Source organism: Sorex araneus, chromosome 2 (genome assembly GCF_027595985.1).
Source record: "Sorex araneus isolate mSorAra2 chromosome 2, mSorAra2.pri, whole genome shotgun sequence".
In the NCBI taxonomy this organism is placed as follows: domain Eukaryota; kingdom Metazoa; phylum Chordata; class Mammalia; order Eulipotyphla; family Soricidae; genus Sorex; species Sorex araneus.
Window position 1 is genome coordinate 42,022,177 of NC_073303.1, and position 14,036 is coordinate 42,036,212.

Genomic DNA, 14,036 nt, shown 5'->3' on the forward strand with positions numbered 1-14,036 from the left:
AAGTGCATTTTAAGAACATTTTAAAATTTCCTACTAAAGTAAAATTTACTTTCATGGTTATATTTAGGGTTTATATGTTTGAGTTTTTGTTTGTTTGATTTTGTTTCTGTTTTTGGTTTTTGGGAATCCAGGGACCACTCCTAGCTCGGCTCAGGGGTCAGAGGACCATATGTGGTGCAGGGGATCAAACGCTGGTTGCAGCCATGTAACAACAAGCCCCCTGACCACTGTACACACTCTCTCTCTCTCTCTCTCTCTCTCTCTCTCTCTCTCTCTCTCTCTCTCTCTCTCTCTCTCTCTCTCCCCCGGAATTTAATGATTTTTATTTAATTTTTTTAATCACAGTATGTTGCCAGGTACAGCGTACAATAATTATCTAAACCTTTCTAACATACAAAGTGAGCACACACAAATGATCTCACTTTGAACTCTAGAAAACAGAAATAGTCATCCCCGTTTGGTGAGACAGCAGAGCATGCCAAGACCACATGACTGATACATATGAGAAATTTGCTCCTATGGTCTGGACTATTTGTAGTTAGGTTAATGTATTTTACATTTCCTTTTTTTTTTTAATTTTATTGAATCACCGTGAGATAGTTACAAGCTTTCATGTGGTCCAGCCGTTCTGGAAAACAATATGGACAGTCCTTCAAAAACTAGAAATTGAGCTTCCATATGACCCTGCAATGCCACTTCTGGGAATATATCCCGAGGATGAAAAAAAGCACAGTAGAAATGACATTTCCTTATTTTGTAATGGTGTGATTAAAAGCTATTTAAATGCTTTCTTGTAGCATCAGGGTGAAGTTTGCTAAAATTGCTATGAAGTTTCCAACAGTTTAGCTGCCTTCAAGTTAAATTCAGTTGACATTAGGGAGGGTTTTTCTATAAATAATCTGTTTGGAATTCAGAAGTAGAGTTGATATATATCTTCAGTAACCCTTTCCATTCCTCTGATGGACCTTGCCTCCTTTATGTTATGTAATTTGGGTGTGAGTTAGAAAGGATAGATTCTTAGCATTTTGCTCTGGCCTTGATATGTCTTTACAGAAGGGGTTTGATCAGTGGTTCCCATATGTGATTCAGTGGTCACTCATGAGTTTTGTTTGGTTGGTTGGTTTGGGAGCCATACCCAGTGATGTTCAAAGGTTATTTCTAGGTCTGTGCTCAGAAATTATTCCTAGCAGTGCTTAGGGAACCATATGGATGCTGGGGATTGAACCCCGTCAGCCATATGCAAAGCAAATGCCCGACCCACTGCACTATCACTCCAGTTCCAGCATTCACAAGTTTTCGAATCTAAGTGCCAACCTAAGTGTAGCTCTGCCAGAGCACACGCATCGCCGGGTTGATGCCGTGAGGCTGAATCCTCACAAGGCTAACCCCACAGGAACAGCATCTCCCGACACCCCCAGGCCCTTTGGAAAGAGAACCCATGATGAGAGCCTCAGAGATGGGAGAGAGAGGTTGCACTTTTATATTTTCAAGGTATGGGTATGTGCATGCTTTTATTTAGGTGTTTAAATTGCTAAGTAATCAAAATGGTGGGCACCCTCCTGCAGAGACCCTGAGTTAGCATGTCTGGGATTGGCTCAGAAAGCTACATTTCTTTACAATTCAGGAGATTCTAGCATAAGCCAGATATTAAAGTCTTGATTTTTGCAGCCATGATGGATCCTAAAGTTGACCCTTAATTTTCTGATAGGAAGAAGAGTGAGGGCAGTTTCTGAGATGTTAACTGGTTAGCTGAGCTCTTGGAAAGATTGCTTTGCTTTCTAACTGGGTAGAGAAGCAGCATGACTTGGGGGTGAGGGGTGGCGGGGTGGGGGTGGTTATAAGGGAGGGACAGAGAAGTGGAACTCAGGAGGCAGCTTAGGTTCCTGGGGGTTTCATAGACCTGTATTCTCAATGAAGTTGAAGAATTGGACTCAGAAGCAAAGAATACCTAGTAGAATACCCCTTTGATTAATTTTTTTTTCTTTGCTACAGTAAGGAAGGGACTGGAGCGATAGCACAGCAGGTAGGGTGTTTGCCTTGCACGCAGCCAACCCGGTTCGATTCCTCCATCCCTCTCAGAGAGCCTGGCAAGCTACCGAGAGTATTCCACCCGCATGGCGGAGCCTGGCAAGCTCCCCGTGGCGTATTCGATATGCCAAAAATAGTAACAAGTCTCACAATGGAGACATTACTGGTGCCCGCTCAAGAAAATCATGAACCCTGGGATGACAGCGCTACAGTGACAGGGCTACAGTGACAGTGCTACAGTCAGAAAGAGAACCCACAGCCATAGAGACAGGATAGCATTTGGACCTGGAATCCCAGGGCCCTTGATAGGAACTGGTTGGAATTGATAAAATACAGATCCCTGGGGCCAGAGATAAGACAACAGGGAAGGCATTTGCCTTGCTTGTAGCCCACCCAGGTTTAATCCCCAGCACCACATTTGGTTCCCCCACCCAGAGCCCCACCAAAAGTGATCCCTGAGCCAGAGGCAGGAGTGCTGAGTACACCCAGCTGTGATCCCCAAACCAAAAACAGACATGAGGTGTGAATCCCTGTGGTGTGTGTGGTCCCTGCGAGTTCCTGTGGGATAGGGGGCCACTGACTGACATGAAGGGCTCCAGTCTGGACAGCCTACACTGTCCTACAAATTAGGCTCTTTTGTTAAGGTGTTTTCTGTTAAAATTCTCAGCAGGATTAATGTTTTGGGAAGAGTCTCAATGAGTAGTTATTGATTTGGTTCATAATTCTGTGTTACTTAGGAAAAAAGCGAAATTACTGCAAATTCTAAATATGGCATCAAAACCACTCTAAACTAGTATACTGCACAAAAATATCTTTAAATATGTTATTTGAGGGCCAGAGTACAATCGGTAGGGCAATTGCCTTGCATGTGGCTGAGCCAAGTTTGATTCCCAGCACTTCAGATGGTCCCCTGAGTGCCACCAGAAGTAATTTCTGAGTGCAGGGCCAGGAGTAACCCCTGAGCATCACTGGTGCACAGACACACACACACACACACACACACACAAACACACACACGTTCGAGTGTGCACACTGACACACATGCATTGCTTGTTTTGTTGTAATATGCTGTCTTTAAAATATAAAGCATTAGAAAAGTATTTGTGAGGTGGCTTTGAGGGCTGGAGTGCAGGCTTTGCGTGAGGGAGCTACAGCTTTCATCCCTGGCTCAGGGTCCCCTGAGCACTGCTGCAAGTGGCCCCCAAACAAGCAAGATAAAATCAATGAGTACCTCAATCGAAGCAGGAAGGCCCTGTGGTATGATTCTGAATTTGTTTCTTCCCAGGCGAAGGTAGGATAAGCTCGTCAAAGGTTTGAAAGTTAAAGGGCTGACATTGGCTTCACTGAGACTGTTTCCTTCTAGTTCCAAAGTGACCAATCGATTTAAACCTTGAACAAAGAAATTGCAAATATGAAAGTTTCTTTCTTTGTATCCCACCCCCATTCCAGGCCTTTCCCCCCCAGTACTTTACATGACCAAGTGTTCAGTTCAGCCAAGACCTAAAGCTGAGTGCAGGATCCAGGGGAGAGGCCAGCCTGCAAACAAATCCCTGAATTACTTGATGACGAAAGTATGAAAATACTTGTAAGAAACAGAAGTCACAGCAGGTGGAAGGGCGGGGGGGAGGGGGAGAGGGAGGATGGGAGTCAGGGAGCAGGAAGGAGACTCAGCTGCAGGAAAGAGAGTCGGGAAGCCCAAGAGAGGCCGTGATGCCAAGCAGGGTCCTGAGCACTGGACAGAATGGCTAAAGGTAGCAGGTTGTGCAAGGTCATTGGAAGCTCTTGCCAAGACAGCTGCTGAGCAATGAAGGATGACTCGGGACAGATGGGAGTGTCGTGCAAGGGGTGGCTCAAGGAGCATCCTGCCTGGCACACCCTCAGCCTCTGAAGAGGGCGTCAGTGTGGTGGGGGAGCACAGATTCCCTTCACAGCTACTCACTTGCTGGCAGCAAATGCAGCCAAATGGACATGTCGAAAGGATGATCAAACATCCTCTACACATTCAGATTCCGCTACCAAGGAATGCCTTTAGACAAACAAGTTTTTTCCCCCTGAGTTGTTTGTTCTGGCCTGGGGACTGGTGTGATCCAGATCAGTTGGAAGCTGGAAGAAGGAGCATGGACAGCTCAGGGACGATGTGCCCAGAGGCAGTTGAGTCAGACATTTAGGGTGTAACTTTGGAGTCTGTTGAGTGGCCAGGATTTCCAGAAAAGGGGATGGGATGTTTTTACACTCAAATCAAAACATGGGCATTGCGCTGAGTGCTCTGCGGCTGACTCTGCGCTTAGATACAGCAGAGAAGCCAGGCCTAGAGTCAGCACAGGCTGAAGATGGCACCAGGAGAAGAGATAAACAGTCTCTAAGAAGTGATAACGAGAAGGCAGGTTAGATGTGAGTGGTACGGTGCTGTGCTGGGGCCAAGCTCTCAAGGGTAGAGAGAGAAACGGGCTGAGTTCTGCAGGGACACATATGTAGGATAAAGGTTGGTTTGCCCTTCCTCCCTGGCCGCTGGGAGCTTGTGTTTGTTGATTGCCCCACAGCCTGTCCGTTACCTTTGTCTCCTGATCAGACTCTTATTTGTAAATATTATCTTTCCTTACTGTCCTTTGCATGGTTAGCTATTTCAGAGCAATTGCTTTTTGTATGGGTACAGGGAGACAGTTAAAGACAAGCCTGTGGCTTGGGAGTTGATTGACTCCAGATAATATACCTCTTGGACATCTGCTCTCGACATAAGACTCAGTTGCCCTTACTTCCTAGATCCCCAAAAGCAGGGTCCCGACAAGGGACTGGACGGATCCAGGGCAAGAGGTGAGCTATGAGCTTCCCTGGCATCGAAATGGGCCTGGCCAAAGTGCCCTAATGCCTCATTATTAGTTAAGAGCTTAGTCATGGATAAATTCTGCCATGATCCAAAAGGAATAACTAGATTTGGACCCTGCTGGGGTTAGGAATGATTAACTGTCCTGAGCACTGTAATCTGAGTCTCTGGTGAGATGTCCCCAGGAGAGTCACCTCAGTGTCTCTCCTAAAAGTGTCTGTTACTGTGTCCATCAGAATGGTAAATATGAGGAAGGAGAATTAAAGATGTTAATTAAGTTGCAGGTCTAAGGAGAAGAGAAACACACTTTAAGGGCTGTTTTGCCCTTGTGGGCTGCAGGTGGTCGGGAAGTCTGGAAAAACATTTTTGATCACGCTTCCCATGGGGAGGCGTGGTTAGAGGATAAAAAAGAGCGGCTGCGGGGAGAAAGGGATGGATTGATTGAAAGAGATGGGATTGAAGGAGAGAAGAGAGAGAGACAGCAGAGAGAGATGAATACAGCAGGAAGAAAGGATTGAGTGGTTGGAGAGAGATAGAGAGAGGGTTGGAGAGAGCTGGGAGAGACGAGAGAGTGAATAAATGGCAACTAATCAGCAACAGGTTGGCCCTCGTTCTTCCTTCGTCCGTCCAAGGCAACAGTAGTCCTGGGGGGAGAGCAGCGAACGCAGGCGGCAGGAGAGAGAGAGAGAGAGAGAGAGAGAGAGAGAGAGAGAGAGCCGCCCAGAGAGCCCGTGAACACCTGCTCACGTGTAATCCCTGCGCCTGTAGGGGTTTTCACAGCCCGAGAGTGGGGATTTTTTTACACACACATACATGGTGAAATCCACATGGGTGGCCTGTGGCACCTTTAGCATTCAGAAGCTGACAGGGGAGCCTCAGGAGAGCATGACAGACTGATCTGATACAGCATGCAGGGTGAGGCGAAGGGTAAGAGACAGGAAGTAGGAAGATCGGCGAGTAAATGATGATCCACGGTTATATGTCTTCACTTCTCTTTAATTCCTCAAACTGAAACTACTCGGGGGAGGTTCTGCCAAGACAGCAGACGTGCAGTGCCGCGTACCCGGTGGGCTGGCTCTTCTGCAGGAGACAGACAGGAAGACTGTGCCTAGCAGCCCTTCACCTCTGAGCAGAGAGTTTAGTTATCTGAAGTGTTTATCTTGCATATTCCAGTGCATTCCAAAGTTAGAAAAGTCTAGTACTTTCCGAAGTTGAAGCTTTGGAATCTACAAAGTTTTCCAGGAGATACAAAGTACAAGCAGACCAACGGGCACTGTATGGCCGCACAAGCAGGAGAGAAACACGGTGGCTGCGGTGGGGGTGGAGGAGTGTGTAACCTGGCAGCTAGGAAGACCCCGGGCAGCACTCTCTCTCTCTCTCTCTCTCTCTCTCTCTCTCTCTCTCTCTCTCTCTCTCTCTCTCTCTCTCTCTCTCTCTCTCTCTCTCTCTAACTCTCTCTCTCTCTCACCACCTGCGCTCGGTGGTCTTGGGCCACTTCCCCCGCCCGGGGCAGCCGATGCCATGGGCGGACCAAAGAGGAGACGGGACCAACAGGCTGGTTGGGCGATCAGTTGCCGTTTATTCCATTCTCCCCACGCGCCTGTTCCGGTCTCACTGAGCCCCTCATGCCCGTCTCCTGTCTCTGCCCCTCATCCCATCTCTTCTTGTCGCCTCATCTCCACGCTCCCTCTCACAGCCGTCTCTCGTCTCTCCACGCGCCTGCTCCTGCATTCTTCCCCTGCATTCGCCCTCTGTCCCCCTTGCTAGTCTCTCCGCGCTCCACCTTGCTGCCCTGGTCTCTCTCCTGTCTCTCTCCAACTCCCCCACATTGGGGGTAGCAGAATCAACATATCAAAGCCCCTCCTGATCAGGCTGTTTCTCCTCTCCTTAGTTCAATAACTTAATTAACATCTTAATTCCACTTCTTAATATTAGTTATTTTGTACGGACATAGTAAGAGAGACATTGAGCTTGCAGGGTGGCCCTCCTGGGGACATCTCGCTTATAGATGTCTTAGGCTACAGATCTTAGGGTACAGTGCTCAGGCCAGACTAATCTTTCCTAACCCTAGTAGGGTCCTATTCCAGTTGTTACTTTTTAGATCATGACAGAATTTGTCCATGACCAGGCTGCTATAGTTAAATATTATCGTGTTTTGCCAGGCCCATTTCGATGCCAGGGTAGTTCACATGCCCTGGGTCCATCTGGTTCCTTGTCGGGATCCTGCTTTTGGGGTGCTAGGATGTAAGGACAACTGAGGCTTAAGTGGAGAGAACAGAATGCCCAGGGGTGAATATCATTCGAGTCAATTAACTCTTAAGTTATAAAAGCATAGCATTAACTGTCTTTCTGTGTCTATACAAAAAGGACATTGCTCTGAATTAACTATGCAAAGGACTTAAGGAGAAGAGAAAAACAATATTTATAAATTAACAGAGTGTGATTAGAAGATAATGGTGATTATGCACAAAAGTCAGATCAAAATGGATTAAAGACCTCAACATTTGACCACAAACCATAAGGTACATTGAAGACAAGGTCGGCAAAACCCTCCACGATATTGAAGATAAAGGTATCTTCAAAGGTGACACAGAACTAAGCAATCTAGTAAAAACAGAGATCAACAAATGGGACTACATTAAACTAAAAAGCTTCTGCACCACAAAAGATACAGTGACCAGAATCCAAAGACTATCCACAGAATGGGAAAGGATATTTACACAATACCCATCAGATAAGGGGTTGATATCAATGGTATATAAAGCATTGGTTGAACTCTACAAGAAGAAAACATCCAACCCCATCAAAAAATGGGGCAAAGAAATGAACAGAAACTTTACCAAGGAAGAAATACGAATGGCCAAAAGGCACATGAAAAAGTGCTCTACATCACTAATCATCAGAGAGATGCAGATCAAAACAACCACGAGATACCACCTCACACCACAGAGACTAGCACACATCCAAAAGAACAAAAACAACCGCTGTTGGAGAGGATGTGGGGAGAAAGGGACCCTTCTACACTGCTGGTGGGAATGCCGACTGGTTCAGCCCTTCTGGAAAACAATATGGACGACTCTCAAAAAATTAGAGGTTGAGCTCCCATTTGACCCAGCAATACCACTGCTGGGAATATATCCCAGAGAGGCAAAAAAGTATAATCGAAACAACATCTGCACATGTATGTTCATCGCAGCACTATTTACAATAGCCAGAATCTGGAAAAAACCCGAATGCCCTAGAACGGATGACTGGCTGAGGAAACTTTGGTACATCTATACAATGGAATACTATGCAGCTGTCAGAAAAAAGGAGGTCACGAATTTTGTAGTTAAGTGGATGGGCATGAAAAGTTTCATGCTGAGTGAAATGAGTCAGAAAGAGAGAGACAGACATAGAAAGATTGCACTCATCTAGGGTATATAGAATAACAGAGTGGGAGACTAACACCCAAGAATTGTAGAAATAAATACTAGGAGGTTAACTCCATGGCTTGGAGGCTGGCCTCACATTCTGGGGAAAGGGCAACTCAGAGAAGGGATCACCAACTATAATGTAGTCGAAGGCCATATGGGGGAAGGGAGTTGCGGGCTGAATGAGGGCTAGAGACTGAGCACAGTGGCCACTCAACACCTTTATTGCAAACCACAACAGCTAATTAGAGAGAGAGAACAGAAGGGAATGCCCTGCCACAGTGGCAGGGTGGGGTGGGGGGAGATGGGATCGGGGAGGGTGGGAGGGATGCTGTGTTTACTGGTGGTGGAGAATGGGCACTGGTGAAGGGATGGGTTCCCGAACTTTGTATGAGGGAAGCATAAGCACAAAAGTGTATAAATCTGTAAATGTGCCCTCAGGGTGATTCACGAATTAAAAATAAATAAATTAATTTAAAAAAAAAAGAAGATAAAGGTGATTGACCGGTTGGGGAAGCAGAGCACAAAGAAAGATATTACAGATAAACAAAGAGGAATGAGAGCACTGTGATGGGAGTAACCCAGTAAACCTAAACTCCTCGTGGCAAGGCAGAAAGGACAAACCACTGTTATCCTACAGAGGAGACTCAGGAGCCTTACATGGGGACAGCCCTGTCCCACTTTTGCTTGAGGGACTGCATCTGTCCAGAATCAAGTTTGTTCTCATCAGCAGTGAAGAAGGGAACTGTTTTCTGAGCGTGCTCGTTTTTCTCGTCTTGTGCCTCCTTTCCTCCTGCACCCCTCCTTCCTTTTCTATTGGGATGCAGCCCTATGTACGCTCTCTGCACCTTGCATGGTGTATCAGCCCTCCCTGGCCTGGCTCTGCCCCATCTACTACTCCCACCTCCATCCTATGGTGTTCCACACCCACAGCACTACCTAAGGTTCTGCTAGCACCCACAGTTGCCTGGTTTTTCATGCCTTGACACTCGGAGCTTCTCTCTCTGGAGAGCTATTCCTTTCCACTTGGCTGGAAGCCATGAGTGAAGGCCTGCCACAAGAGAGCTTGAAGACACAGCAGCCTGATGACTGCTCCAAGACCTGCCAACTATGGAGCACCGTAACCTAGACTAGGGCTTCCCTGCTCACCACAGCCACAGCCTCAGACTAGCCACAGCCTCAGAAGACAGGAATGATGAAATCCAGTAGCTGCAGCAGGAAGGAGGTTACCTAGCACCCAGGGGACCAGCACTGGCACTGGACTAATCACCCAGACCCAGAACAGGGAGATTGCACCAAGGGCTGGAGCACATGAGTGATTCCTGGCACCACTTTGTCCTTAGAGCACGGAGGGAGTAGCCACCGAGCCAGGAGGGCACCAGATGTGTCCCCTCACCGCCCCCCCCCCCAAAAAAAAAGAAGAAAGAAAAAAACCAAACCCAGAGGGCCAGGACTAGGGAAAAACTAAGAACCACACCTGGAGCACGATGAAAAACCCAGCACTGGGGCAGAAGTGAAACCTCCATCCCCCCAGGGACCAGCGCTGAAGTGGAGCTTAGATGCTGCACTTCTGTGGAGAGCATCGAACCCAGCCCACACAGGTGGGAGCCCTCACTGCTCGCAGAGTTCAGGGGCTTTCTGGGTCAGGCGCCAGTGGAGAGCTTCCTCACCGGCCCCTCAAAGGGCTGGGGCCTCCACACTCGGTGCTCCGGAAAATGGACACATTGCGCCTCCTGAGATTGTGCTAAATAGAAATTTCAGGAAGACTTGAAAGCACCTTCCATATGTGACCGCAGGATTTCACAGAGACTACACAAATTGCCCTAGTGAAGAGTTCCTCTGCTTTCTGCTTCACCTCGCATTTAGAAATTAAATTCAGTTTTCTAAGGTCTTTAACATATATGGCAAAGCTTGACAATATGTGTATTTTAATGATTTTATATCAAGTATGAGCTCTCCACTTGGAAATAGAAAATTTTGTAGCTTTTTAATCTTTAGGCTTGGCAATTTTCAATTGATACTGAGTGGTTGTTTCTTTTTTCACCAGAGAAATTTGGTTCTAATGAAGTTGGGGCGGGGGGTTGAAAGGGAAATCACTGAATTGTTTTATTCCTCTAGAGGTTTGGCTAACTTTACTAGCACAAATGAATATCAAAACAAAAAGTGTTAACAGCAACCAGAGAAGATAGTACAGGGCTATGAAGTCTGGCTTGCATATGGTAGACCCTGGTTTGATCCCTATTTCCACATTTCATCCCCAGAGCCTGCCAGGAGTGATCCCTGAGCACAGAGCCAGGAATAAGCCCTAAATATCACCAGTTGTGGCCCAAAAACAAAACAAAAAAATCACCAACAGTACATTATATACACAAGGACAGGTTATTCAGCTGCAAGAGAAGGTGAAACCTTGCAGTTCAGTGCTAGTTGGATGGAAGTAGAGTATGTTATGGGGTGAACCAGAACAAATACTGAATAATCTCACTTATATGTGGATCATAAAAAAAACCAAAGCTCACTACAGAAATGACCCTAGAGGAAAGGAATGTGACAACTCGCTGAAGTATGTCCCTTGATGACCCAGACCGCTGTGGCACCCATACTCCCACGGGCTGTTTGATGGGTTCTGTGGGAACATGTGCCCCCTAGACGGTCAGAGCTACCCTCAGGAGCAAGACTGACGCTGAGTTCATATGCTGACATCCGTGCACTCCGGTTGTAGGAAAGTGCACAGCCCCACACCTGGCACTTAATTCACTCTGTTCCTCACCTAAGTCTACTGTACCAACGTATGACAAACTGAAATAGTCAGCTGTGTGAAGGGAGCATGAGTTGTGGATGGGGTGTATCGAGCACCTAGATATAGCAAGGGACACACAGACCAGGAAGCTGCATTGTCACCGCCAATAACCACTGAAACATCAACATGACAGAGAAGCAGGGCATCTGGTAGTGGTATAAATGGATATTTAGTTTAACTAAATGTGAATCATGAGGAACTAAATCATGAGACAAGCTTTTACTTAGACAAAATCACCTATCAGTCAATGACAGACCACATACATGATATATAACAGTGGCCCAGAGGTAGGACACTACCATCCAGTTCTCTGTCAACTCTGTGACCTTCATACAGTAACAATACTGCCTAAGGATGCATTTCTCCATACATGCATTTCTCCATACATGTCTCCATACATGAAGAAATATATGATTATGTTAAAATACTTGAAGACAGATACTTGAAAAGACAGCTCTTAAAGTTTTACCCGTGATCAGTTTTGTCATTGTAAAAGGTCCTCGCAAGTTTTATCAGTTGCTCATTTGGCAATATTGCCAATGAAATGTCCACACAGCCATAGAAGAAGGGTTCTAAGAATGTTCATCCTAAAACCAAAGGTGAAGTACCTGATAAGCTTTCTTCCTCTAGAGCCTGGAGGTTGTTCTCGTTGACTTTAAGCTCTTCCAATGTAGGTGGTAATCCTGAAGGCATCTCTACTAAATTGTTTTCATCCAAATTCAGACGAGTCAACTTCTTCAGATGCTTTTGAAAAAACAGATTTCAAAGTTACATTTTTATCTGTTCACAGATGTGTGGTTGAGTGTCTTATTGGAGGATCCCTTTGAAGTAATTACTAGTCTCATGAGCCTGTCCTTCAGGCTTAGAGTAATTCCCATGTTCTCCCTGCCAGGTAGACAGGAATACTATAAAAATCTGATATTTCCAGGGGCTGGAGCGATAGCACAGCGGGTAGGACATTTGCCTTGCACGCAGCCAACCCGGGTTTGATTCCCAGCATCCCATATGGTCCCCTGAGCACTGCCAGGAGTAATTCCTGAGTGCATGAGCCAGGAGTAACCCCTGTGCATCACCGGGTGTGACCCAAAAAGCAAAAAAATCTGATATTTCCAGCAAGTTAGAGTTATTTAGAGCAGGGTGGGGCCTCCCAGTGGTGCTCAGGGTTGCTTCTAATTCAGTCCATAGAGACCACATTTGGCTGCATTCTGAGGGCTCACAGAGTCCTTGCATGCAAAATATGCACTGCAGCCCTTGGAGCTCTCTTCCCAGCCCACATTTTCAGTAAATTATAATAGATGATTTTGAATCCTACTCACTCACATTTGTATTATGAATTTGGTTAAACTCCAATCACTTTTGGGTCACTCATTTTTGCTACATCTTAGAATTTCACTACAGCAATAGACACAAATTAATTGAATCACTCAGTAATCTGAATCTCATTGATTCTCACAGTCAAGACAGTAATTTGAATTCTTTTTGTTTTCTTTTGGGATCACACCTAGTGGTACTCAGGGCTTACTCCCTGCTCTGCACTAGGGGGTCAGTCCTGGCATTGTTGGGGATCTTCGTGGTGCCAGGGATAAAACTGCGGTTGGCTGCATGCAAGGCAAGTGCCTTAGCCCCTGTACTATCTCTCCAGCCCTGGAATCCTTTTAACATACATGTGAGGCTCCTTTTTCTGTCATCTGTAAATACTTATAAGCCATCATTAATTATTATAGAAATTCCTCAAAGTTAAATTTGTAAGTATCACAAGCTTTTACTATAATGTTCCCATTTTGACTGTTCTGAAAGTGCACTCACACATCTATAGCTGCGTGCTTACTGGGCATCGTGCTTGCATGACCAGTGTTGGAGAGGCTTGAGGGAAGCCGGTATTGGACAGTCCAGCTCAGCCGCATTCATAATCATAATCAGATGCCAGCAGCTCAGGAATGGACTGAGAGTCCCCAAAAAAGGAACAAGCATTGATTTCCTACAGTATCATTATATCTGATGGAATACAAAAAGTTATGGAGTCCGCACTGTTCTGTAAGCATGACTAGCATGAGACATGAGACTCTGGGTGTCTGGCAGAAGTAGGGCAGCGATCTTTGCACACTCTTATCGGTCTGCCCAGAACTCACATCACCCAGGACCTGAAATTAGAAGAGGTCAGAAATTTTTCCAGAGTTGACATAAAAAAGAGGCATCATACTAGGAATTCTTACAAATGCACCAAATATGTAGACATGTGCCTACATACAGAACCTCGCCTCCTTTCTTCGGATTGCCTTGTTTTCTCTGAAACTCGTTTTTTTCTCTTCTTTCTAGAAAAAAATTGTTAGCTTTGGGTTTTCAAAGGTTTATTCTATGCTGTTTATGCTCTTTCCTAGTTCTTTCAAGTAATTTTCTTCATGCTAATTTTCATCTTAGCCCCTGTACTATCCCTGTTCTTTCCCTCAGAATCTTCTCCTAAAATGCTCTTCATCAGGTCTTTGCCTACTGCATTAGATAAGGCAGCTTGTCTTCCTCGTCTGAACATGTCCTAATTTCTAGTAAGCGCCCCTTTATTCCCAAGAGAGCCTCATGTACTAAGAGGTCATATTTCAACATGTTTTCAGCTCCTTGAGGAAAAACATCATCGTAAATTCACACATTAGTTTTGTTATTGATGCTATTCTCTACAGATGAGACATAGAATAGCCAGCTGGAAACATGTGAAAAACCACAGACTTTTCAAGAAAACCTTGAATAAAATAGTTCAGGGACATTGTAGAGGAAACTGTCTTCATTTGGGAGAAAGTTACCAGATGAAACAGTTTACTTGGGGCCAGCGTGATAGTACAGCGGGTAGGACATTTGCCTTGCATATGGCCGACACGGGTTCTAGTCCCAGCATTTCATATGGTCCCGTAGTACCACCAGGAGTAATTCCTGAGTGAAGAGCCAGGAGTAACCTCCAAGCAGTGCCAGGTATGACCCAAATAAACCA

The 14,036-nt window shown here is 45.8% G+C and overlaps 2 protein-coding genes across 2 annotated transcripts in view; one reads left to right on the forward strand and one right to left on the reverse strand.

Annotated features, from left to right (window-relative positions):
* The window catches only part of CENPP (centromere protein P), a 225,955-nt gene that overhangs the window by 142,380 nt on the left and 69,539 nt on the right, over nt 1–14,036 (forward strand). The gene's annotated exons all lie outside the window — the stretch shown is intronic.
* ECM2 (extracellular matrix protein 2) overlaps nt 1–14,036 on the reverse strand; it is a 51,506-nt gene that overhangs the window by 9,385 nt on the left and 28,085 nt on the right. The window contains exons 6-7 of the mRNA XM_004620124.2: nt 11,668–11,803; nt 3,260–3,417 (exon numbers count right to left, since the gene is read on the reverse strand). Of these exons, the coding sequence (XP_004620181.2) occupies nt 3,260–3,417; nt 11,668–11,803 (294 nt within the window). The remainder of the gene's footprint in view (nt 1–3,259; nt 3,418–11,667; nt 11,804–14,036) is intronic.